Below are 26,406 nucleotides of genomic sequence, written 5' to 3' on the forward strand. Positions count from 1 at the left end.
GTTAAGTTCAGCGCACTGCTGCACAAGTTATACCACGTCTCATATGTAAACCACCCCCCTTGGCCTTCCTACCCACTGCCACCCGTCTAAATCCGGAATATCTTCACCAGTTGAACTCGGATCAAAACTTGGGATACGCCATTCGATTCCCTTGTAAATATCTTCCATTGACGATACCGAACGTTAAGTTTCAGACGTCGCTGCAAAAGTTGGAATCCTTCTCACATGTTACCATGGGGCCCCATTTCCTGGGCCCGGCCCAACAAATCCGAAATAACTCACTCGTTTCAAGTCGTATCAAAATCGTAAGAGGCCATTCGATTTCTCTTGCAAATCTCTTCCAATGACGATATCGAACGTTAAGTTTCCGCCGTAGCTGCAAAGGTTATAATCCCTCAGAGTAGGTGCTCCACCACCCTACTGTCCCCCAGCGAAATCTGCAATATCTCACCCGTCTCAACTCGTATCACAAATCGGAGTACGCCATTTGATTCGTCTTGCAAATCACTTTTATTAACGCTATCGAACGCACCATCTGCATGCCGTGTCAGGATATTACAATCCATCCTATAACATGCTCCCCCAATCACCCCTCCCATGCATCGCCCGACCAAAACCGGAATATCTCCACCATCGAAAGTCCGATCAACAATCGGAGTACGTCAATTTGTTCCCCTTGCAAAGCTGCACAGGAAACGTCAGCGAACGTTCCACTCGATTGCGAGACCGTCAACCTACCGTCCCTGCAAGAACGTGAGTCCGGAAATGGACCAGGAGACAAGCCCTCTACTCCTCCTCACCTGGCTGCCAGTTGCTCTGCTTCGTGAAGAAGACGCACGAGTACCGCGTGCCCTCGAAGGGCGCGATCCAGTGCTCGAGGACTGCAGAGCGGAACAGGACAACATCCCCTGGCTGGAAGGGAATCCTATAGCCAAGGGCTGGCAGGCACAGCTCCCCTCCCTCAAACTGAGTATCAGAGCGAGAGTGTTGCCTCGAAATATTCCAAAGGCTAGTCTGGCATTCGAGCTAGGGTTAGCATAGATGGTAGTTTACTATACTAATTACTATAAACCCTTACGCTCATCCCTCATCATCTCTAACATCCTACATGCTTCTCGCCATACTAACATCCAATTGCTCTCAACCCTATTCATCCTTTCTTCCCTCTCCTTCATCCATCCCCATATCTCCTCGGGATACCTCCCTTGGAACCCCCCTACTTCTGCCACTCCTTGTAAATACCCCTGTTGGAATAATATGAATATCCCTACTAGCATCACCCCCTCATACTCACACCTCTCTTCTGCCATCCTCACAACCCCCCCTTCCCACCGTCGACATACCTTTACTGACAATCCACACTCTTCGCACTGCCCTAGTCCTCTTAAATCAACCCCCCCACGCCATTCCTCATACCCTGCAATCCCACATCCCTCCATTTCTGCTTCCATACAATCAACGTACTCGTGCTGCCTCCCTTTGCCATATACTAGCTCGCAATATATGCATCCCCCCTTTAACCTATTCATCACCCCTCTCATCTGCTCTTCCTCTTCTTCTACCTCTTTCATCTTACTCTGAATCCTGCCACCCGTGCTTTCCCTGCCATCATTCCTACTACCATCATTTATAGTAACCTTTATAGTAATCGCCTCCTCCTCACCTCTCTTCCTTACTGCCACTTGGCTCAAACACAAATCGCATAGCACGCTGTCCGACCCTACACAGCTCACTCCCTCTACTACCCCATCAAAGTAGTGCCCTAATACTACTCGCCTGCACTCCCTGCTCTGGATATATTCCGTCATTGCATCCTCATCCACCTGCTCCACTGAATACTCGCTCATCAACCCTTGACTCTTTACCCCTACACTCTGTACTAGTGTGACAATTATCGACTCACTAACCTCTCCCTCTCTTCCTCCCCTTCCTGACTGTTGAGCAAAGCTCGTCAATCCATATGGCCTATCAATATGCACCACATATATGATCCCTGGAATATTAATTCCTGTCCCTAATGCTCCTGTCGCCACAATCCATCCTCCACTTCCTTGAGCCCACTTCTGTAGTGTTTCGCCCTTATCATCTGCGCGTGCCTTGTAAAATGAGCACTCTAAAGCACTGCTGATTAAGTCGCCAGTTGCATAGCTCCGTACATAAACCACTCCACGTTTCCCATCTGGCAAGTATAGTAGTCTTTCTAGTAATCGAAGTCCGACCGCAGATGCTGCTTCTTCCTTACTATCCTGCACCTGATATCGAATGGTCGGCCGTGCAGTGCTCCGTCGTAGTAGTACTGCATCCTCAATTAATAGCCTGTCTCGTAATACATCTTCTAGCTCAACCATCAATGTGGCTGTTAATGCTGTAAATGGACACTTTAAGTACCGTAGTTTCCACAGCTCTCGAAGCCGCTCTCGATATGATGTATCTGTAAATGCAACATGGCATTCATCAAAGAACATGTGAGCTAGCTGCCCATTCAACTCGTACCCCTTAGCCTCGTGGAGAAACTGCCCACTGACGGCCTGGTCAGCACTGACAACCAGCAGCTGCACCAACTCTTGACTACTATAATGATTACTATAGCTCCACTCTTTACAGTGCAGCCCAGCAGCCTGTCCTCGAGCCACGATATCTTCAACTAGTGCTGTGAATGGAACGACCACAATCACTGTCTGGTCAACAGCCATGGCAGCCACTGAAAAGAACAGCACTGACTTGCCACTGCTTGTGGGCAACACGATAATCGATGTGACTGGGGGCTGGTGAACAAGTTGTAGTGCTGCAGCTTGTCCTTCAGATCGTGGCTGCGCTTGTGGGCCATAGATCCGTCGCAACCCATCTAATGCCTTTGCCTTCACCCCATGCTTGCTCTCTCTCCTCTCTCGTTTGATGCCAACTGGTGTTAATTGCTGGCTGGCTTGTCGCCCATGCTTTCCTTTCCCCTCAGCCTGTGCCAACCCTAACAACTCGTGCCATGCTACTGAAGCTTGCTCATATGCTGTGATTAACTCTGGGCCTAGTCGATGCAAGAATGCTCCGTCAACTGCATAATGAGCTTGGGCTACTCTCTGCCCATGCCCTGATTGTCTGTTTAATGTTAGTACTAATTACCATAATGATTACTATAATAATTACTATAAACAATAGTACCATACTATGGTACTACCATAAATAGCGCTTACTATAATCATTACTATAAACTCACCTAACCATGATATGTCGGAATGTGTTCTGCTCCAACTCTTCTTCATCATCACCCTCTGCAAACTCTCCTTCATCCTCTTCATCGTCCTTCTCCCACGTCTTGCTTGCTCGTAGTAAATGCCGTACAGCAATTCCAATGGCTACGTGTCGCCAGCTCTGCACTGTCAACCGTACACCTAGCCCCTTACTTGTTGCCTTGCTTAAAGCTTGCGTGAGCTCTTCTCCTGCCCATGGCCCTCGATTATCACCAAACAAGTACTCTGACTCTCGTTGGTCTAATGCCCTGCCAAATGGTCGGATATATATCAAGTACTGTGCTAACACTTGACTGACCTCATTGGGCAAGAACCGAACAATGTAATCTGTGTTTCCCCTCCTCTTTCTTGCCTTATCGTACATGGTTAAGAAGCACATCTGCCCATTAATGACGTATATGTTCCGCGCTGAATACACACTGTTACTAACCTTGATCGATCCAATCTCTGGTCCTCGAGCTGGCTGGCCACCTGTGACATGCAAAGTAACCATCAACTTTCGTAAGAACTGACGCTCTTGATTCAAGTACGCCTGCTTCTGTGAGTCGTTCCATTTGTATGATCCATCGCCTGCTCTTTGAAGCAACTGCCACTCCTTGCTTCCCTTCCTTGCACGTTTAAGCAGATACTGATAACCTACATCCGTACGCTCTCGATTCTTAACATGGTTGATGAAGCTGTACTCAGACTGTCGAAATTTCGTGTTCCAAGCCATGCTGTCAACGATCTGGCTCAAATCTACCATGGGCAGCTCTGAATCAAACGCCAGATTGTATAGTAATCTTTGTAGTAATCCTATCAAGTCATGGCACATTTCCCTAACCTTTTCAAGCTCAACTCCCATTCCAAGATAATAAATCGTCTGTTCATCGCGTGACCAGTGGATGTTCGCTGGCGACTCATGCAGCTGGTTATACTTCTTCCCCATAGCTAATTGACTCAAGATGCTTGACGTTGGTGAGAATGAGCCTTCACAGAGATGGGTCCTCCGTAGCTTGTGGATTCGCTCAGGAATTGATTCAATATCCTCTTTGCTCTGGAGTCTTAATTCTGGCCATGGCTCTAATGGTACTGCGATCTCAAGCATAAGCAGCCGTGTGATCCATAACACACGTCCAAGTATTGGTGTGTATGCAAGTGGTGGATATAGCGATTTGGTAAGTGGATCGATCCCACGAACAGCTAAGTAATGCATCAATGGTGACTCGTACAGCCCAATCTTGCTAGTGTCCTGCATCACGACTAGCATGCACAGTCGCATCAATTCGGCTGTGAGTAATGGATCCTGATCGTCTTCATTATTGGGTTCAGTTTGCAAGTGCGTATGGATCTGTTGGATTGACTGCCACTGAGCATGGGTGAATTCCACGCCAGTTTCTAATGAAGTCAGTATAGCAATCATTATAGTAACCCTTCACACACGTTGCCAATGTGCACTTCGCGCAGATGGTTTTGGGTTATATACTATAGTAACTACTATAGTAACCATCTACTCACTGTGTAAAGCTGTGCGCTTCACGCAGATGGGTCTGGGTTTGATTTATCCTACCACACAACCCTCCACACACGTTGTGTGACGCCGTGCGCTTCGCGCAGATGGGTTTGGGTTTGATATATCCCACCCCCTCCACACACGTTTCGTGATGCTGTGCGCTTCGCGCACATGGGTCTGGGTTTGATATATCCTACCACCCAACCCTCCACACACGTTGCAAGACGCTGGTGCGCTTCGCGTGGACGGGTTTGGGTCTTCTATAGTAACTACTATAGTAAACACCCACACGGGTCTGGGTTTGGTATATCCTACCACCCAACCCTCCACACACGTTGCGGGATGCTGGTGCGCTTCGCGCGGACGGGTTTGGGTCATATACTATAGTAACTACTATAGTAAACACCCACACGGGTCTGGGTTTGATATATCCTACCACCCAACCCTCCACACACGTTGCGGGACGCTGGTGCGCTTCGCGCGGATGGGTTGGGGTCTTCTATAGTAACTACTATAGTAAACACCCACACGAGTCTGGGTTTGATATATCCTATCACCCAACCCTCCACACTCGTTGACGCCGTGCGCTTTGCGCAGATGGGTTTGCCTCTTCCATAGTAACCACCATAGTAACCATCCACATACCTGTATCATCCTCCCAGTCAACTGTCGCCGTCCTCATCATGTAACAGATGAACCTCTGCCATACTGCACTACACTTATGAACCGACTGAACGCTCTGGTGAAGCTCGAATGGATGCTGGCTCGCAACCTCATTCTTTGGTGATGCCCACCACTTTAGTACATCCTTGTGGTCCATATTTGCTAGCGTATCAAGACAGCGTTCAAGAATCCGATCCCATGCACGTAACAGTCGTTGTAATTTGGTCTCCTTCTCCTCTGGCTCACGCGCGTATTTGTACGTCTGGATAATATCAACCTGTGACTCCTGAAGAACCTCGTTCCACCCAGTGTATCGTAGCCATGGGTCTAGCTCATCAGCCGCGGGCTTGGCTAGCAGTGTCAACCTGCGCTCCTGTGCTGCCTCCTTCCACTGCTCGATGTCGCGTATGATCTGGTCCTCAGCATCGCCTTCCTGGTTGCTGGCTTGCTCTTCCTCACTAACATCATCGCTAGACTGCTCTCCAACGTCGCGTACTAATATCATCAGCTGGTTAATATAATGATTACTATAAAGATTGCCAGAATCCAACTTACTCAATTGATGCGTCGCTTGCATTCCTTCAGCCTGTCTACTCTCATCCACAACCCAATATCGCTCCTTTCCATCTCGAAACCATGTCTGCAGCCGTACAGCCTGGAATAACTGGTTGTCATCCACCCGTTTCATTGAATGCTTATTTCGGCCATGATCCTTCATTACTCTTCGACTGATTGTATAATACCTACAATGCTGATATTGGAATCCATCAACTATTGGAATAACTGGCTGTGGTGGTAGTCCATCAACTGGTAATTGGATAGTTGAATAATTATAATCAAATGGAACCCTCTGAATATAGTGCTGTATCTGCTTTCGAACTTCCAGTTTCTCCTTATGGATTTTGCGGAAGTGCTCAGTTAGTCCTACACCGCTAACTGCTTTGCAGCAATGTGCACTCAAACAAACCAACACCTTATACTCAACGTTTAGTTGGATCAGATGGCTCAAAGTCACTGGAACTTGAATGGAATTGATGCTCTGACGTTCTGCCATGATGGAATTGATGGTAATAGCTATAGTAATCCATATAAAACGTAACCCTAGAGAATGCCGTTGTGCGCCCATCGGCAACTAGTGCCAAGACAAGTGCACGGGCCACATCTAACCTAAAATGGATGCCTTTGGGCGTCCAACGGCAGAGACATAAGGTTAGGTCTAACCTTAAGGCTATTTCCCCTACTAGAATATGTATAGTGACTTGTAGGTTTGAGGAGGAGATTTCTAAGTTTGCTCTTGAGTTTGATAGCAAACTGAGTGCAACGAATGTCAGTATGACACTCAAACCTACAAGTCACTATACATATTTTGGCTTGTCACACCAACAACAAGAGCAATACTACTCAACAATTGCTACAACCATCTATGATTCATTACACGTCATCGCTCCTTAGTTACTGGGCCGATATACCACATAGCATATCTCTACAACCCTCTATGATTCATTACATGACATCACTCATACTACCACATGACATATCTCTACCAACTAGAGGCCTAGGAACATGAACGATAGCTCCAAAAGCTTCTACAACCGTCTATGATTCATTACACGTCATCGCTCCTTAGTACCCACAAGATTGGTTAAGTTATGACATAATTTGTCTATAGTGGTACTCTGACCTTGGACCTCCTTTCACTTCCTATAGGCTAGGAACCTAGGAGATGGTTCTATGGGATTCTCTTACATCGACTACAGCTACCAAGCCTGGTTAGTCATGGAAAGTCTTGGAAAATAAGAGAACTACACTCCTTTAGCATAAATAGGATTGCCCTTTCCTTAAGAAAGGGCAAGCAGACAATACAGTAAATCGACTATCACATACTTCCACATCTTTTCCAAGCTTCCAAGCATTGATCTTGTTACTCCTTGTTTCTGAAAAGTCAGTGAAGTGCTAACCTCTGACTTATCCCTGAGTTCTCAGACTCAACATTTGTTACAACTTGTCTAAACCACTCCACTACATCATACACCTAATTGCTGCGTTGTGGAATAGTCTAAGCTACGACCCTTTGGCTCTTTTTCCTAAGACAGTGTGTTGTCTTAGTAAAATCATCCCTTCCTTGGGTGGCTAGATTCTCACATCTGGTGCGTGCATTCAAGCAGACGGGTGGCATACAAAATACTAGAATACTCATTTTTTATACTATATACTATAGGGGCTTATTTTGTAGAGCTTTCAATTCTAATTACAATGGATCGATTTTTACATCTATCGATCTAAAATTGCATATGTTACGAGCAAATTAATATCTACGTTCGGTGGCTTCGCGGGTGGTTTTGCGATTCGGTCAATAGCAGTGGTTAGTGACTGTAGGTAGAACTTGTGACTGACTTAAACAAGGTGGCCGTGGTGTTTTTCGCTTAGTATTCGGGCACCGATGTCCGACTCGGTCTAAGTAGTCTAGTCAAACAAGTCGGCCCATAGTTAACCCGTAACAGCCAATCAGGTCACTCCTGACCGTCGCCCTTTAGGCCGCGATGCAAATGGAAATTGATGAGGGGCATCTCGTATATTTACTCTTATCTTCTCAACTCGCCGTTCGTCGACCATCGACCATCGACCTCCCTCTCTGACGTTCCTTCAAAAAACCTATTTAACGTCTCTATCCATGCTCTTTGATACTCCAACATAGTATTGAACCATCGACTCTTGACACGGCGAAAAGATGTCCGCTCCACTCGCCGTCCCGGCGATGAACAGGCACACTGCCACCGTCATCTTCCTCCACGGCCTTGGTGATCAGGGTGCTGGCTGGATCGATCTGGCTGTGAACTGGCGCCGCCGCCAAAAGTTCACTGAGACGAAATTCATCTTTCCCAACGCCCCGTCCATTCCAATCACACTTGTGAGTACCCGTCTGCCCATCCGCTCGGTTACTTGTCTATGAAAGCTAACTGAGTAGAATGGTGGCATGCGCATGCCGGGATGGTATGATATTGTAAGGGCCCGCAACACTGTCCGTTTGTGGCTTATGCTTGATAGCCTTTGTTCAGAGGCTTAACTGTTGGCTAACTATCTGGAGAAAGCTATTGATGACTTCTCCACCGAGGAGGACGAGGCTGGCATCATGCGCTCGCGCACCACAATTCACCGACTCATCGACGCCGAAATCGCTGCCGGTATCTCCTCCGAGCGCATCATCATCGGCGGCTTCTCCCAAGGCGGCGGGATGTCCCTACTCTCCGGCGCTACCTGCGAACACAAGCTCGGCGGCATCGTTTCGCTGTCTGGTTACATGCTCCTGAAGAACAAGTTCAAGGACCTCGTTCCCGAGGGAAACCCTAACAAGGATACCGAGATTTTCATGGGCCATGGAGACCAGGACCCGCTCGTTTTGACGGAATGGGGTAAAATGACTGCCGAAAAGATGTCGGAGTTGGGATGGAAGGTTGACTTGAAGATCTACCCGTAAGTTTCTTATTTGCTGCTGGGGGAAAGATGGCCAGGCTAACCTGGAATTAGCGGACTCAAACACTCGGCGGCTCCCAAGGAAATTGATGATTTCGAGGACTATCTACACGTTTGGATTCCGGATCTAGAGGAGGAACCAGCTCAGTGACTTGGGGGGACAATGGGAGAAAATAAAACGCCACAGCATGGCCCCTGCAACCAGACACCGTGTGTCAGCCTTGCGATTGTCATGCTCACAGTCGCATGGCTGCTCTGCCGCTGCCGCATCTGGCCACGAAGCCGAGCTATGCGACGAAACAAAGTCATCGTTGCCCAAGAATAGGTAGTCGTTCGGGGGATAAAGGAGAAAGCGTGGATTTGAACAGATCAGACTATAGAAACCTTAATCAAATTCAACATCGTAGTTGCAATCGGAATCGCGACTATCTTCGGCATCCCGACCCCGTGGGAATTGCAGTGGAGCCGTAAGCTATTGTAGGGTGGAAGATGTCCCGAGCCGAGGGCGTTTGTGTTGTTTTGGATTAGCTGTCTTACACTATATCTGACATATCTGACCAACCCATGACCCATATAATGACCAATTCACTAGTCCCCGGATCCTCGATTTTGTCAGCGTTAGCCCTCCACACTCGTCATGGTTTACTTCTCATTTCTCATATAAAAGAAGTTATACCCCCACATCCACAGTAGGAACTTATTTATATTCTCACTTTGCTCGCGACTTCAACACTGGCAGATGTTTCTTGGCCGCACATATTTTCCATCGGCTTTCTTCGCAGTCCCACGCTCAATGGCTCTCCGGTCTAGGATGCAACAGCCGGGTGGCACAGGGACATCATTACGAGCCTGTCTGGGCGGCTCTGACTTGGGCACTTCTTTCCCGCTGAGCGTCCGAGAAGGCGCCTCGGATAGGTCCGGCGTCGAAGGCCATTGGGAACGCTCCATTTGAGGTTGAGAAATGCAGACGAGGATCTGTTCCAGCCTGTGCAGTTACAGTCATGGTTTGACGAAAAGAGGGCACGGTATTGGGTTGTCGACAGGAGTAGGCAAGAAGACCAAGTGCAACAGGGGCATCGAGCCGACGTGCGTGATGTAGGTGAGGATTCTGATGCAGGCGATGGGTTAGATAGTGGGAGTGATGGTGGGGGCCACATGGTTGACGACCAGATCATCCAGGATATTGAGAGGTGGAAGGCCGACAAGCAGGAGCGGCGGCTGCATTTTTTGAGGAAGGTGCCCACTGTGGAGATGGATTCGTGGTTACAGTACACAAGGTGGAATGAGGCGCTAAGCCAGTCGAAGCACAACATGGTTGAGACGTCCTGTTTCACGCGCATGCCAGACCCCGAGGAGCCCAAGCTGCAACGGTTGTTGCGAGCATGGAAACGGATCATGGAGCGCTGTCTGGACACGCTAGAGGACATTGACCACAAAGATGTGTTGAAGTGGTGGGCTTCACCAAAGAATGAGGCCGCGAGCCAGCGGCCATTCGAACTGCGGCAGAGCATGAAGAGCATGGAGAAGTACAGCCGGGTCTGGGAGGGTTTCATTTGTTACATGATGCGGACGGCGACGGGGGATTGCTGGGAGGATCCAGAGACAGGCGTGGAGTACACGTATGTGCAGTGGAGGTGCATTCAACGGATACGGAGGGGGTTGGATAGCCATGAGGACATTTGGGGGGGGGGACAATAGGTGGAATGGCAGGTGAAGCAAAAGACTGCGATCGCGAGGTAACCAATTCATTGATGTGCTTGTGCATGTTAACAGTCATGCAAGACACGAGCCGGATCACATTATACGACAAGGCACGGAAGAGATGGGGGAACACAGAGTACATTGTCAGGTGTCTGCCGGATGAGGTGGGACAGGTGTTGGCGCAGTATCTGGTATATGCGTCCATTTGCATGGGCATTGGACCAGCGAGAGTCGGAGTATTTGTTTGGGGACAGACGAGGGCCGTGGGCTGGCGAGGAGCTGAGCAGGGCATTGGCATCCGCTAGCAGGGTGCATGTGGGTGTACGCTTGACGGTGTCTGCATGGAGGCATGTAGCGATTGGGATTGCCACGAGGTATCTGATGCAGGCAAGCAAGACGTGGGAGAAGGATCACGAGGAGGCTGAGGACGGGGAGGATTTTGCAGAGGGGGATGATGATGAGGAGCTGGAGCTGGACACGTCCCGTCACATCATGGTCCGGTGAGCTTTGTGCAGATCTGTCAGGTGCGAGCGCAGAAGAGTTATGTCATACTGACATTCGTTGCACTCAGTTTGCTATCAAACTTGGAAATCTCCTCCTCAAACCTACAAGTCACTATACATATTTTGGCTTATCACACCAACAACAAGAGCAATACTACTCAACAATTGCTACAACCATCTATGATTCATTACACGTCATCGCTCCTTAGTTACTGGGCCGATATTACCACATAGCATATCTCTACAACCCTCTATGATTCATTACATGACATCACTCATACTACCACATGACATATCTCTACCAACTAGAGGCCTAGGAGCATGAACGATAGCTCTAAAAGCTCCTACGAACCTCTATATGAATGCTTGGAAGCTTGGAAAAGACGTGGAAGTATGTGATAGTCGATTTACTGTATTGTCTGCTTGCCCTTTCTTAAGGAAAGGGCAATCCTATTTATGCTAAAGGAGTGTAGTTCTCTCATTTTCTAAGACTTTCCATGACTTACCAGGCTTGGTAACTGTAGTCGACGTAAGAGAATCCCATAGAACCATCTCTTAGGTTTGTAGCCTATAGGAAGTAAAAGGAGGTCCAAGGTCAGAGTACCCCTATAGACAAATTATGTCATAGACAAATTATGTCATAACTTAACCAATCTTGTGGGTAACTAAAGAGCGATGACATGTAATGAATATTGTTACTCCTTGTTTCTGAAAAGTCAGTGAGGTGTTAACCTCTGACTTACCCCTGAGTTCCCAGACTCAACATTTGTTGCAACTTGTCTGAACCACTTCACTACATCACACACCTGATTGCTGCGTTGTGGAATAGTCTAAGCTACGACCCTTTGGCTCTGTTTTCTAAGACAGTGTGTTGTCTTAGTAAATTCATCCCTTCCTTAGGTGGCTAGATTCTCACATCTGGTGCACCCACCATTACACTCTGCCCGGTGTAGAACAACTGTAGTTCCACGTGCAAATGATTGAAACCCTTCTCTTGAAGGTGATGAGAAAGCTTCCTCTGCTCTCTTCTGCCAATGTTCAACCGCTTGCACACTTTGCATAGTTGTTTTTGGTGTTGAGATAATATTATATGAAGCAAATGGCTCATAATCAGGTGTTTGATTCCGAGTCTCTTGTATCTTGTCAATTACAAGTGGAGGATTATATGGATATAGTCCTGCATTTCTCCAACCAGATTGAATTGTACGGACAGTTAGAGATTGCCGTCGGATTTGCGGGAGGTCTGAAAGGAACGTACGTAGCTTATACTCATAGTCGTAGCTATGTACTGCTTGATCAAGTGCCTTTTGATGAAAGTGTTTGCACTGCTTAAAAACTGCTACATCAAGAGGTTGTAATAGATGTGTTGTATGAGCAGGAAGGCAGCAAATAACAATGTTATGCTCTTCTGCTAATGTAAGAAAGCGCTCTGTTTTATGAGAGTCATGGCCGTCAAGTAATAAGAGGCGAGTATCATCTGGTGCCATATGCTCTGCAGATAGTTGGATAAAATGCATAAGGTATTGGATTGCAATGTCGTCATTTGAATACCCGCTCTCATTTACAATAATGAGAGCATTTGGCTCAAGGTCATCATTGTACCATGAATCCATATGAAGTTTGCCAGGGATAATGATAGCTTCTGCAAGTGCAGCACCACTTGCATTTACTGCCTCAATTACAGTAACAGAGAGCCGATTCTCAGGATTATCAACAGTCCACTGCTTTACACCGATTGGTACAATAACAGCCGTAGACTTATAACACCCAATCATATAGCCTGTCTCATCAACATTCCATAAATTATATGGCTTAATGTTATGTGTTGTAATAAGGGCGTTATATGTGAGAAAGAATTCCTCAAACACCTCTTTCTTTTGTGCTTGCTTCTGATGTGTATTTAACGTCTTCGTGTGAATTATATGAAATTCAGGGTGTGCTTTTAGAAAGCGTTGTAGCCACCGTTGTGATGGTATCGTACGATTAGGTCGTAAGTCTGCAACTGCCCGTAGTATCATAGTAGGATCGTTATTTTGAGGCATTGTAGATACTACGTTATGAAGAATACTATTATTTTCTCTATATATCAAAATAGCGGTGTACGCACATCTTGCTGTCGCACGCACAACTTGCTGTCGCCACCTACGAGCGAAGCGAGTGGGTGGAACACCTAGTAGTATGAGATTGCGGGTGAGTGTGGAAGCGAGCGTGGGAGTGAGGATGGGAGCGAGTGTGGGAGTCAAAGTGATAATTCAATAGAGTAGGCAGATTATGTACCTTTACATACAAATTACTATGGGCTAGTACTTACTCTCAAAATCGTAAGTTGGCGCAACTTGCTTTCTCTCGCGTGAAGTGGCGCATGTTGCTTATTCTAACCTTGAGCGAAGCGAAAAGTTTGGTCACAACGATTGTTAATGTGAAGTTAGTCTCCTGTAGCCTACGGAGCAACGTGGAATAATATGTAACGGTGATAACGATGACGATCGTATTACTATTCTTGATGATGCTCTGAAGAAGAGAGTTACGACGGAACAAGAAGGCTGGCCAACTACAGGACAGGAAGGAGGGAGGTCGCATGAGACCGGCCCTGGTACCTGGAGGGGCAGCGGGGAATAGTAGTTCCGAAAGTATCACGTGACGGACTCGCAGGATGATGAGAAGAGTCCTAAGAGTCCAGGACTCCGAGGACTCGAGTGAGTTCCCAAGAGTCCACTAGGCACGACGCCACTATATAAGTAGATAGTATTTCCTTAGATAGGAGCTTCGTGCTCAACTCAATACAGTATTTGTTATATACTAGTAACGTGTTACTTGAAGCCTTTGTGTCTGATCCCCTGCCTCCTCTGATAAGTAAACCTTTACGCAAGAGAACCTCTGTGTCTTCTATCATTTAGAAGTCAGCGTTACAAAGAGACAATCGGCTATCCGATGTTCCATCTATACTACGCTATGTCACGTGTTGGTTCACACTTATCCCCCGCTGGGGGTAGACGACCTCGCTGGCGCCTCTCAGAAAACCCCTCAACGAACCAACTTCTCTCCCTATAAGTTGTTCGTGACAACCTGAATGATGTTGATCGTGACGCTGTTGGAAATCTTTGAAGATATTCCATGATAAAATAAGCTTTCGAACTGATTAAAATGCAACGCTGTAAGACTCTTGGTCTTCAAAATGCCCCTTTTGAACGCCTCCTCCATCCATGCTGGAAAATGCCCTATAACTCAGACTGTTCATTCGGCCTTTCCTTCACACGTAATGTATGAACCTCTCAAAAGGTCTTTCAAATCGTCTTCTTAAACCTTATAAGTTTCCCTTTGAAACTCATCCTGATACATCCTCGTCTTGCCGGTCCACATCATTCCCCGGATTCTCAACCCATGACAGAAGAACCTCGAGCGGATCTTTCTGATCATCTTGCGAAACTCCTGGTGTACCACGAACGTGGGCGGAGATAAGCGCTCTAACTGCTCGACGAGCTTCGTCCCGTTGACATCGTAAAAGATCATTCTGCTGAGCCAATTCCTTTTCACGCTTCTTGAACTCTTGATTGGATTTATCGATCATTTCCTCCACTGCGAAGAGTCTCTTCGCTCCCGCCCAGGCCAGATTCGTAGCTCGGAGAAACTGACTTCCTAGTCGTTCATGTCCAATGTCTTCGGCCGAGATAGGTTTCCGTGTGATGGTTTCAAGGACAAGTTTGCGAAATGCTAGAGGATCCTTTCGGGCCTCCAGCGACAAAGTGACGGAACAGCTTTCTTGGTTGGTGCGTTTGGGCCAAGTTTTGACTCTGACGCATATCGGCCTTCGATGCGGAATTGTCCCATCCCACAGTAAAGCCTCTCTTTGGCTTGTCTTCTTCGGTTGAGGATGTCTTCTCCGTTTCCATAGATGGATCCATTCGGGTCGTTTGAGGTCAGGTATTCATACAGATCTTTCTCGAGTCCTCCTTCTTGTTCAGTTAAGTCCTTGAGGAACCCGTCTCCCGCCAGACCTCTTCTGGAAAATGTTTGGTAAAACCCGTATTTCTTCAGATGTGTCTGTCCTTTCAATCCTCTAACCTCTTGGTGTTCATAGAGCCACGATTTGTCAGGTAGACCGTGATTCTTATTGTTCTGAGGTGCTTCTTGGATAAATCTCAAGGTTTTCGCAATGTGTTCTTTTGCGCGGGGGTGTGCTGTCTCTTTGCTATAGTGAACGAGGGCTGCCGAAATTTCTGAGTCAGGGTCAGCATCCGGATTGTCGGCCTGTGCTCCCTTATTGTGCATATGTTGGAGGTATTTCTCGAGTAAGAGTTCGACTTCTTCCTCCGCCTCTTGGTATTGCATAGAGTCCTCTTCGCCTCCCTTAAGGTTTCTTTTCTTTGGTGTCTCTACCGTTTCTTTGGTAATTTTGGAGCGTTTATCGAACGGGTATTCTCCGGCTTCGTTTCTTGTAATCTCTTGTTCCGTAGGCTCGAAGAACTCTATCTCCGGGGTGTTAATAAGGGTTTGAAGTGTCTCTCCGATGATTCCCTTCGAAGTGGTATATCCTTTCTTTGCTCTAGGCAAGGAATCCCGTTCTTTCTTTATCGCTGCGTTCTTTGCCTTTTGACTTCTTTTCTGAATCATGCTCGGCAACTCTTCCCATGTGATGTGCTCGAAGTCAATCGGCCCACGGTGAACATCGTCAACAGGCGCCTTCCTCTTCGCATTTGCAGCGGTATCTTTGGTGTCTGCATTGTCCATGTTGGTGGAATTTGACTCTGAGGTCTTTCGAAGCAGGTGAGGTTCGAGTTTGAATGGATTTTCTTGAAGAAGTACTTGGGGTTGATTGTCCGACATGTTGACAAGTGGGGTTGTATTCGGGGATTGGTCAAGAATGGAGGTTTCGGATCCGGGATTGGTCGACATGGTGAATGGTGAATTTGAAGAGCGTGTGCTTTCTGGTTGGCCAGGTATACTCGAGTGTCCTGTGTAGGGTAGACTAGTTGACTTTGCTGAGGTTATCCAGGTCTGAGGTGTATGTTCGTCGTGAAGGTAAATCAGAGCTTTCGACAGATCGGGTTGCTTCGGGTCGCGGTTAAAGAAGGATAGGTCTCTGGTAGAATGGTATAAAAGGTTTGACTATTGGTTGTTCTTCTGTTCTTCTTCTTCTTCCTTTCTTATCGACAGTTCAACAATTCCCTCGATTTGTATGACAGTTCAACAATTCCCTCGATTTGTATGACAGTTCAACAATTCCCTCGATTTGTATCGGGGGGGTCTGATGAATACCAACCGCAAACATGTGGTCTGGAGGTATGTTCTGAGGTGGAGGTGAAGTTTGGTAGGTGGTGCAATGGATATATTTGGTAGTAAAAAGTAGGTAGTTAAACTTCGTGTTGGAGTGGTGTAATAATATTCATTTCACCCACATAACGTTTTATTGCATTCGCTGATTTCAGGACAGACGATGTTGTCCGTTCTCACTTCTGTCCACATCATTTTCTCTCGACGTCGTTATTCGAGATTTAACTCCTTCCCGGGTTGAGCAGGAGGTTCGAAGCCCGCGTCGTCATCATAGGGAAAGCTTATCAATTGATTAAAGAAAGCAGCATCTGGGTCTTGTCTATCCCATTTTGTTGCCTCTGAGTCTCCTTTCATATTCTCAAACTGCTGCTCCTGCGATATTTGTTCATCCATTATCTCGGAGAGTCTGGCCAACTCTTCCCATCCTCGAGGGTCGACATCGTTCTCGGGGTCCCGGGCCTTGAATGGTTTCAGGTGATTCAGGTGATACTTCCCAATCGCCTCTTGCGTGACCAGACTTTCAATGATTGCTGACCGGTTGTTTTGGTAGATGTGTTTAATTCGGAACGGTCCCTTCCAGCGCGGGTCCAGTTTTGGCAAGTTTTGCTGCATGCGCTTTAGGAGAACCAGGTCCCCAACTTGCGGCGACGGCCACAGTCGGACGTTGTTGTCCGTACGTTGAAGCATTTTTCCGAATCGCCTAGTTGTTGCCAGATCTCGGGCGTAGTCAAGGGACTCCATCCTCATTGCAGCTACCTTTCCCGAGTACAGTCCTGCGTCTCCCCTCTCAGAGTCGATCTTCATCTCTAGCGATTTAACGCCAAGCTCCTCTTCGATCTGCAATGTTGTCTCCGGTTGTTTCGGATTAAACCCGAAAAGTAACTCGTTTGGGGAGAATCCTAGCGATATCATTGTTCGACAATTTGCAGCGTGGACTACCAAGGGTAACAGGATGTTCCATTTTACTTTGAGATGGGGGTTCTTTTGGACTGACGCTTTTATAGCGGTCGACACTATCTTTACCATTCTCTCATTGAGGCCAACTGACGAAGGGCTGTATAGAGGCGAATAAATCCTCTTTACTCCTCTTCGTTTCAGGTCGTCTGCAAGGCTTCCTGTCACAAACTGCGATCCATTGTCTGAGTATGTTGCTCGAGGATTGCCGTAGATGCTAAGGATGTCCCTGTCCAACGATTCCTGACACGCTTTTGCTGTTGCTGCGATTAACGGGTCTGCCCATATTTTCCTTGTTAAGTACTCAACCTTGACAAAGATAAAGTGGTGGCCATCGTCGGAGGGTGGAAAGATTGGCCCGATTAAGTCAAACCCTATAAGGTCGAAGGGTTCATGCGTCAATATGGGTAGAATTGACTGAGAGGGCTTCATAGGGGTAAGGACTTGGCAGTTCCAGCACGATGCGCAGTGTTTCTTTATATCTTGCCGTCGGGTTGGCCAAAAGAATTGCCCGAAGGCGCTTTGGAGACAGATATCCGCTGCATAATGGCCGTGTTGTTCGTGTATGTGGTTTAATATCCACTTCACCGAGTTCTTTGGGACGCAGAGGCTTGTCTTGCCATTTCTCTCCTTGTATGCTAACTTGTCTTCGAAGAGACAGAATCTCTGTGCTTTTCGCACCAGACGCTCGTTGTTTGCCTGCTCGAGGGTGGAGGGATCTCCGTTCTCAAACTTCTCAGGGTGTCGTAAAACGTCAATCACTTCGGTGTACCAGTCGTCATCTATCAAGTTGTTCAATTTTCCAACGTGCGCAAGAGCGTAAGATTGAGCGTGGTCGATGTCGACAGGAAAGGCTGTAAGTTCTTCATCGTCTGTCTTCTTATAATAGTCCTGCGCATGTGGGAGCCGTGACAGTCCGTCCGCTACTACTAACTCCTTGCCCGGGACATGCACGTAGTCACAGTAGAACTGTGAAAAGCGCATTTGCCACCTTGCGATTCTGTCTGGTACCGACTCCCCTTTGAGCATGGGGATAAGGGACTTGTGGTCGGTATACACAACAATAGGCCAGGATGACCCCCTGGTCAGCCATTCTGTTTCCTCTAATGCTGCCAATACTGCAAAAGCTTCTCTCTCAGTAACTGTCCATCGGCTTTGTGGTCCAGTAAGCCGCGTAGAGAGGAACATTACGACCTTTCGGTCTTCTGGGGTGGTTTGCTTTGCGTTAGTGCCAGGCGGGTGATTCGGGATTTGGAAAAGGCAAGCTCCGAGTCCCGTTTTGGACGCGTCTGCTGATAAATGGTACTGAACGTTTTGATCGCCAGCTGTGGTACATTCCGTTAGGATACTATCGATAGCGCTACGCATCGCCTTCTCGTGCTTTTGCTCCCACCCGAAGGTGCACTTTTTCCTCTGCTCGCCAGTGGACAATGTGGTGATCTCATACTTTAGGGCTGTTTTCATAATAGTCGTGAGATCGGCTCTCCCCGGGATAAACGTTTTCAAGTATGGGAGAGTGTATAGGATGCGTAATAGCTCCTCTTCGCACGTTGGCGTTTTTATATCTCGGAACGCTGCCAGTTTATCCATGGACGGCCTCATCCCTTTAGCTGTTTGTGTGAATCCTAGTATGTGCAACTCGTTTGTGAAAAAGACTGCCTTTTTCGGATTTAGGGTAAACTTCGCCCATAGTAGTCGCGGGAAATAGTGCCACCACAAAATCGGAACAGGTCTTCAAACGTTCTTCCTCCCCCCACTATCATCATCAACAAAATGACTGAAGACACACTGGCCTAGGGCGGCCTCGTGAAGTGCTGGTTCTGGAACGGTTCAGGGATCGGCCCTGTAATAATGTCTTTTCCTTTAGAGTAGGTGGATGGTGCTCCTGTTAAACCTTGGCCCATCCGGAGGTAGGCCATTTGGCCGAAATGTGTAGAGAAACCTGTCTTATAAATATGGGCATGGTGTAATGGGATGGCCCAAAATCCATTGGCCCCGTCCGCTTGGAAGAAGGTCTTTAACCATTTCTGGCCTAACGTTTGAAGGATTGGTTCAATGCGCTTCATAGTGTACGCATCTTTAATGGTGGCATCATTGATGGGAACAAACGAATGGACCATCGTCATATTACCTGTTGCCTTCTTCGGGATAAACTTGGTCTTGGCAGACCACGGCGACGTAATGCGAGTGATGACATTTGCTTCAAGTAAATCCCGCAAGAACTTATCTTGATATGCGCATTCTTTCTCTGAATACAGTGCTGGGTTACACATGCGTGGTCTTGCTGTGCTCCGCGTCGGTATTCTGTGCTCAATGATGTCGGTGACAGGCATGTCCCGAACCCAGTTACAGAAAATTTCTGGAAAGGTATAATACAGTCGAGCAGCAAGTTTCTTCTGCTCATCTGTCTTTGCATCAGGGCCAATCATGTGATTATACTCGTTGAGCTGTATCCATTCGCAAATAGTTTCATCACTTGCGTCTGACAACCCGCGTCTATAACTTGCAGGATGACGTTCCACTGGGAAAGGGGCATCCAGTGTGCCGAACGCCTCCTCCTCATCCTCTACAGTATGTAGTGCCTTGGGTCCTTTTATTTGAGGCGGGCGTTGCGTAGTGCTCTGGTCGACTCGGGGGACAGGTACGATGTCTACGGCTACCATTGCATGGCTTGAGAGGACATGAGAGGTAGATGGTGTAGTGTAATTCCCTGAGTCGATTCCCTCAACTCTTTTGGTTGGACAGTAGGGCTTGTCCGGATTTCCTCGCATAAGACAGTCTAGGAGGTCATCATTTGCCTCTACCTCTTCGGGGCCCAGTTGACGTTTGGTAGAATCCCATTGGGGTCCGGTTCCCTGTAACAAGTTTTGATATTGCTGCATCTGTTGGACTGGCTGGACCCAGGTGCCGTCGACATCCTTCCAAACAGTGCGCTTTAAGATGGCAGTCATTCCTTGCAGCGGCAAACCATAGGTCGAGGGTTCGATCGAAATCGCGACAGGATGCGGCTCATTGCTCTGTCGAGCCTTCTGCCTCTCGGTAGACATTGTGTCCTCGCTGAAGGGTTTGGTGATTGGAGCACAGGAAGAGGACACAGTGTAAAAGTTAATGGTGTCAATTTCGTCCTTGTCTAATCTATTTCTGTTTTGGGTATTTATGATTTCCTCTGACTGCCCTTTCCCTGGATTCCCAACAATTTCTCCTCGCATCCCTTGCGCGAGCTTCTGAGCGGTGGATGTATCGTCTGTAGATCTCCGCCACGAGGTATGGTTTTCAATTTCTCCCCTCCGGGATATTATTCTTCTTCGGCCAAGTTTCTTTCTCCTTTCCTGAGCTTGGTGATTAAGTCTGAGATCGTTCGGCCACGATGCTGGGCTATTGTGTAGTTCTGTAGTACGCTGCACTGGCGGGCCTCGGGCCACTTCTTGGTTTTGGGGATTGCGCTTATTTGACGTCTTGCTTTGACATAGGGCTAGTTTTGCTGCAATGTGCCATGTTCCTTCAAGGTCCGCTCCAAAGGCTTGTGCTGCAATGGCAGTTGAGCTTCCCAGGGGGGGGTACTGCGCCTCGATAAGCGCGAGTGTACTGTTTACCATGTCTTGAAGGGGACTCAGTGGAGTGGGCTGGGTATCTATGGCAGCTAATACGCCCTTGATTGGCCGCCTGTACCTTTTCCCGACTGATGTGCGTTGACTTGGTCCTGCTCCTCTGCGTTGGAGTCTTGGTCCGAGTCTGAGGATTCATTCGCGAGGTTGTCCCAGAGGTCATCAGCATGTTTTGCATTGTGTTGGAGTGAAGCTGGGATGAGGTCGTCATGCATAATGAGCGGTGGAGCATCTCTTGGAGGCTGTGTGCGTGTAAGAGTGTGCGGCTTGCCTTCTTTAGAAAAGATGGTGAATTTGTCTGCTTGGTAATCTGCTTTGAAGCCGACTTGATACATCCAAGGCTGCCCAAGAATTATAGTATAGGACGTTTCGGACGGTATAACGTGGGCCGATTGTTACGACGGAACAAGAAGGCTGGCCAACTACAGGACAGGAAGGAGGGAGGTCGCATGAGTCCGGCCCTGGTACCTGGAGGGGCAGCGGGGAATAGTAGTTCCGAAAGTATCACGTGACGGACTCGCAGGATGATGAGAAGAGTCCTAAGAGTCCAGGACTCCGAGGACTCGAGTGAGTTCCCAGGAGTCCACTAGGCACGTGACAGACTCGCAGGATGATGAGAAGAGTCCTAAGAGTCCAGGACTCCGAGGACTCGAGTGAGTTCCCAAGAGTCCACTAGGCACGACGCCACTATATAAGTAGATAGTATTTCCTTAGATAGGAGCTTCGTGCTCAACTCAATACAGTATTTGTTATATACTAGTAACGTGTTACTTGAAGCCTTTGTGTCTGATCCCCTGCCTCCTCTGATAAGTAAACCTTTACGCAAGAGAACCTCTGTGTCTTCTATCGTTTAGAAGTCAGTGTTACACTTTGAGCACCACTTCTACGAGGTACCGGCTTACACACAAAGCAACATGTCTGTCGTCAGTTCGAAGGGGAAAACCCCCACCACGCCAACTTCGTCTCAGAGGTCTAAGCCTGAGAATGAAGAGATGCCCGATGCACCCACCGTCAACGAACTCAAGGAAACTCTACGCGTCAAGTTGCCCGACACTTACTCCGGCAACCGAAAGGAACTTGAGGTGTTTTTGCTACAGGTCGAACTGTACCAGCACTTCAATGACGAGAAGTTTCCCACCCAGGAGAGCTATGCCCTGTGGACTGCGTCCTACCTTAGGGGGGGAAGCCCTGCGATGGATCGAACCATTCCTCAAGGACTATTTCAAATATGAAGTACCAATGGAAGCATGACAACTACGCAGACTATGTTTGGCAGCTGGAATGGATTCTGTAAGGAAATCCGACGCATGTTCGGAGACATCGATGAGATTAAGACCGCAGAAGACCATCTGTTTGCACTTAAGCAGACTGGCAGCGCCCTCACGTACTCCACAGAATTCCAGAGATACGGCAATCAGACAGGATGGGACGCCAGCGCACTCATCAGCCACTACCGACGTGGGCTGAAGAGCCATATACGTATGGAACTTGCCCGTTTGGAACAACAACCAACGGACATGGTAGCGCTAATCGAACATACGGTCCGAATCGACAATCGACTATACGAATTCCAGAAGGAACGTCGGACCTATGACAAGCCCAAGAAAAGTTACCCCTACCGGGGAAACGAGGGCAGACGACGGGATCAACACCCGCGAGACAACCGTTGGTCGGACCCAATGGAACTCGATGCCACGTTCAAACCTGGACGACCCCGTGACCCTAAGAAAGACAGACAATTCAAGGAACGACTCTGTTTTAACTGCGACAAGCCAGGCCACTTGGCCCGAGACTGCAGACAGCCAAAGAAAGGGAACGGCGGACGCAAAGTCGGCAAACAACTCAATGCCACCTGGACAGGACAGTTGAACGCAACGTTTGTGAGCAAACAGGACTGGGGAATAAACGGCGAAAGCACCCCAGAAGACGAGAGCTCAGATGAAGGGTCGGAGGCGGAATCGTTCACCGTCTCGGAACAGGAGACCTTCGATGAACTCGCACCTACGGAACCAATGAGTCCACGGTGCAAGAGCGTAGTAAGACGCATGGCCAAACACGCCCACGCAAGATTAGGGCCTGAACGAGACAAGCCCAATGGCCAGAGGAAAATCCCCATGCTTAAAGACCTCTACGGGAACCTGTTACAGGGAACTTCGTTAAATGCAAGGTGGACGACTGCAAGGATGACCTCTGGAGATACTACGACCAACTAACGAATACCCGCAGGCTGCTTGGCACGTCCCAAGACGTAGCTAAGTTGGAAGCCCAAGAAGCGGAAGAACTGGAGAAGGATGTCGAGCATATGGCTAAACTGAAGTATATGAAAAGCGTCGAAACTTTACTACCAGGACCGCAGGAGAGCCCTGAAGAAGTACGACGAGAAAAGCCAGAGATATGCTCCGACGGGAAAATGCGAGACCCACTCCACGCATCGAAAGGAGACCATGGAGCAACTAGACACGTTCTCCACGCCTCCGAGGGAAGATAGTGGCATGGGTGAGAGGACAGCGGGGAACTATCAATGACAGAACGCAACAGAGACTGATCATCCCTGGCATGCGTATGTCTACTGGGAGTATTGCAGCGAAGATGATTGCAAGCTCCACTGGAAAAAGAAACACCAGAATCAGTTGTTTCCCCGATCCTCGCCCAGGATACACTTCAGAGACGCAGAGCAAGTTCATCGCCTCAGGCGAAGCCAGTCTGAAGGGGACTTGCCTATCAAAAAAGCGAACAGGTATACGAGAAATACCCACATCTGCTAGACGAAGCAGAAGAGCGAGGGAAACGATCTCCCCAAGGACCACCATTGGAAGCGGATGAATACTATCCTTCCTCGGACGAGTCAAAAAACTAGGAGTCCTCGACGGTAGGCCACCGGCGAGCGACACGAAGAGGCCTAGTACAGACCAACTATGCCCACGACGGGCAGCATGCAACTATATGTGGTCGCTAAGATACAACAGCGACACCTCCGAGCAATGATTGACTCAGGAGCGACGGGCAACTTTATGACAAAGAAAGTAGCAGACACGCAAGGTTTCAAGACGCAATTGAAAACCGAACCATACCCGTTAATGGTCGTAGATGGAGAGCCCATCTCGACTAATGAAGGAATGGTGACCCACGAAACGGTCCCATTGGAAATGGTCATGCTACACGGGCACAAGGAAACGATTCAGTTTGACATCGTGCACATGGACAACCATGCGTGCATCCTTGGTATGCCATGGCTCAAGAAACACAACCCCCAGATCGACTGGTGGAACGAGAAAGTTGTGATGAGCCAGTGCGCGTGTGAACAACGGACGGACACGCGACAACGGGAGAAACCCTCCAGGGCCGGAAGGAGTTATGTGCAACCTCCGAGCTCGATGACCTAGCCCAGGCATCCTCACCGACGAGTATACCGGTGGAGTACAAGGAATACGAGCNTGCCATGGCTCAAGAAACACAACCCCCAGATCGACTGGTGGAACGAGAAAGTTGTGATGAGCCAGTGCGCGTGTGAACAACGGACGGACACGCGACAACGGGAGAAACCCTCCCAGGGCCGGAAGGAGTTATGTGCAACCTCCGAGCTCGATGACCTAGCCCAGGCATCCTCCCGATGAGTATACCGGTGGAGTACAAGGAATACGAGCGATTATTCCAGGAAGGCCTAAGAACGAGGCGCTTCCTAAGCACCAACCATGGGATCACGAGATACCTTTGGAGAAAGACAAGAGTCCACCGTTCGGACCAATATATCAGCTATCGGAAAAGGAGCTGAAGGTACTTAAGGAGTACATCGATGATAACCTAGCGAAAGGATTCATCAGACCATCCACATCACCAGCAGGAAGTCCGGTGCTTTTCGTACCAAAGAAAGACAGCTCCCTACGGTTATGTGTGGACTATCGAGCGTTGAACAACATCACAATCAAGGACAGGTATGCCTGCCGTTAATCAACGAACTACACGATAGATTTCAAGGAGCAAAGATCTTCAGTAAGCTAGATCTGCGAGGAGCATACAACCTGATCCGAATCCAGGCTGGGGAAGAGTGGAAAACAGCATTCCGCACCCGCTATGGCCTATTCGAGTATCAAGTCATGCCCTTTGGGCTAACAAACGCACCCGCATCCATGCAACGACTGATGAATGATGCTTTGCACGAATACTTAGACATCTTTACCATTGTCTACCTAGACGACATCCTGTGTATTCAGCAACCAAGGAGGAGCATGTCAAGCATGTCAAACTCGTCCTGAAGAAACTAAAGGAGTACAGCTTACTCCTCAAACCAGAGAAGTGCGAGTTCCATAAAAACCAAGTCGAATTCTTGGGTTACATTATTGAACGCACGGCATCAAGATGGACAAGCAAAAGTAACGGCAGTGTTGGAATGGCCAACACCGACCACGGTCAAGGAAGTGCAAGCCTTCCTAGGCTTCGCCAACTTCTACCGGAGATTCATCTCGGGATATTCCAAGGTAGCTCAACCACTCACGGAGCTTACCAGAAAGGATCTCGAATTCAAATGGACGGACAAGGCAGAGGCTGCTTCCAGGAACTTAAGACGAAGTTCACGGAAGCACCTATCCTTGCTACATTTGACCCTGCAAAGAAGATCATCCTCGAAACGGACTCTTCTGACTTCGCAATTGGAGCATGTCTGAATCAACCAGACGAGAACGGTAAGTTCAAACCAATCGCGTACACTCTAGGAAACTGTCACCCGCGGAACTCAATTACGACATCCACGACAAGGAGCTACTGGCTATTGTCGTTGCCTTTGAGCAGTGGCGAGTATATCTTGAGGGACCCACCTACCCTGTGCAGGTATGGACGGATCACAAGAACCTCATATACTTCACCACGACCAAGGTTTTAAACCGCAGACAAGTCCGCTGGCAGAAACCCTCGCAGCCTACAACTTCACGATAACCTATCGCAAGGGCTCCGAGAATGCAAGAGCAGACGCTCTCAGCAGACGGACCGACTACGCCGGCCCAAAGGAAGAAAGACCTAGAGCAATTCTGAAGAAAACAGATGCAGGAATACAGTACAACGAGTTACTAGCGACGATCTCAGTCATCGAAGATACAGAACTCGAGGAAAGACTCAAGAAAGCTTACGCAACAGACGAATGCGCCAAGCGAGTCTTGTCCAAAGTCGAAGGCGACTTCACCATCGACGAACAAGGATTGATTCGATACAAAGGGTTAGTGTATGTCCCAAGTCAAATGAGACGCCCGCTGGTGCAAGAACAACACTCGTTACCAGCACACGGTCATCAGGGAGTAACACGAACCTTCGAACGAATCACCCGACACTACTACTTCCCAGGTATGAGGAAGCAGGTAGAGACAGTGGTAAGAGAGTGCGACATTTGCAGCAAGTCAAAATCCAATAGGCATCTGCCATACGGACAACTCAAGTCGACACCAGTACCAAAAGGAGCGTGGAAATCAATAGCTTTGGACTTCATCGTCAAGCTTCTACCCTCCAAGGACCCG

At 48.3% G+C, this 26,406-nt stretch overlaps 6 protein-coding genes across 6 annotated transcripts; 4 read left to right on the top strand and 2 right to left on the bottom strand.

Annotated features, from left to right (window-relative positions):
* Positions 1–765: 765 nt before the first annotated feature.
* On the top strand, positions 766–1,041 carry VC83_08394 (uncharacterized protein; the record flags this gene model as incomplete). The annotated part of the gene is made up of 1 exon (XM_024471946.1): positions 766–1,041. One exon carries the CDS (start codon positions 766–768, stop codon positions 1,039–1,041), a length of 276 nt encoding a protein of 91 aa, XP_024320430.1.
* An 805-nt stretch (positions 1,042–1,846) lies between these two features.
* On the bottom strand, positions 1,847–6,118 carry VC83_08395 (uncharacterized protein; the record flags this gene model as incomplete). The annotated part of the gene is made up of 5 exons (XM_024471947.1): positions 1,847–1,852; positions 1,908–3,093; positions 3,212–4,622; positions 5,383–5,895; positions 5,956–6,118. 5 exons carry the CDS (start codon positions 6,116–6,118, stop codon positions 1,847–1,849), a joined length of 3,279 nt encoding a protein of 1,092 aa, XP_024320429.1.
* Positions 6,119–7,957: 1,839 nt separating this feature from the next.
* VC83_08396 (uncharacterized protein) lies at positions 7,958–9,471 on the top strand. Its single transcript, XM_024471948.1, has 4 exons — positions 7,958–8,308; positions 8,366–8,401; positions 8,486–8,871; positions 8,926–9,471. Exons 1-4 carry the CDS (start codon positions 8,129–8,131, stop codon positions 9,020–9,022), a joined length of 699 nt encoding a protein of 232 aa, XP_024320426.1. The 5' UTR covers positions 7,958–8,128; the 3' UTR covers positions 9,023–9,471.
* Positions 9,472–9,745: 274 nt separating this feature from the next.
* Positions 9,746–10,569, top strand: VC83_08397 (uncharacterized protein; the record flags this gene model as incomplete). Its single annotated transcript, XM_024471949.1, has 1 exon — positions 9,746–10,569. The coding sequence occupies exon 1, from the start codon at positions 10,027–10,029 to the stop codon at positions 10,567–10,569; it is 543 nt and encodes a 180-aa protein (XP_024320417.1). The 5' UTR covers positions 9,746–10,026.
* Positions 10,570–10,731: 162 nt separating this feature from the next.
* On the top strand, positions 10,732–11,309 carry VC83_08398 (uncharacterized protein; the record flags this gene model as incomplete). The annotated part of the gene is made up of 2 exons (XM_024471950.1): positions 10,732–11,072; positions 11,144–11,309. The coding sequence occupies 2 exons, from the start codon at positions 10,732–10,734 to the stop codon at positions 11,307–11,309; spliced, it is 507 nt and encodes a 168-aa protein (XP_024320457.1).
* Positions 11,310–14,400: 3,091 nt separating this feature from the next.
* On the bottom strand, positions 14,401–15,968 carry VC83_08399 (uncharacterized protein; the record flags this gene model as incomplete). The annotated part of the gene is made up of 2 exons (XM_024471951.1): positions 14,401–14,796; positions 14,829–15,968. 2 exons carry the CDS (start codon positions 15,966–15,968, stop codon positions 14,401–14,403), a joined length of 1,536 nt encoding a protein of 511 aa, XP_024320456.1.
* Positions 15,969–26,406: the final 10,438 nt, after the last annotated feature.

The sequence above is a fragment of the Pseudogymnoascus destructans genome (assembly GCF_001641265.1).
Source record: "Pseudogymnoascus destructans isolate 20631-21 unplaced genomic scaffold scaffold_26, whole genome shotgun sequence".
Taxonomy (NCBI): domain Eukaryota; kingdom Fungi; phylum Ascomycota; class Leotiomycetes; order Thelebolales; family Thelebolaceae; genus Pseudogymnoascus; species Pseudogymnoascus destructans.

What these genes read in the sequence shown, in the direction of transcription:
- VC83_08396 (XM_024471948.1), top strand. Translation starts at nt 8,129, where the DNA reads ATGTCCGCTCCACTCGCCGTCCCGGCGATGAACAGGCACACTGCCACC. An exon ending in CGTCCATTCCAATCACACTT is followed by an intron (nt 8,309 to 8,365) that starts GTGAGTACCCGT and finishes CTAACTGAGTAG; the next exon opens with AATGGTGGCATGCGCATGCC. An exon ending in TGCCGGGATGGTATGATATT is followed by an intron (nt 8,402 to 8,485) that starts GTAAGGGCCCGC and finishes AACTATCTGGAG; the next exon opens with AAAGCTATTGATGACTTCTC.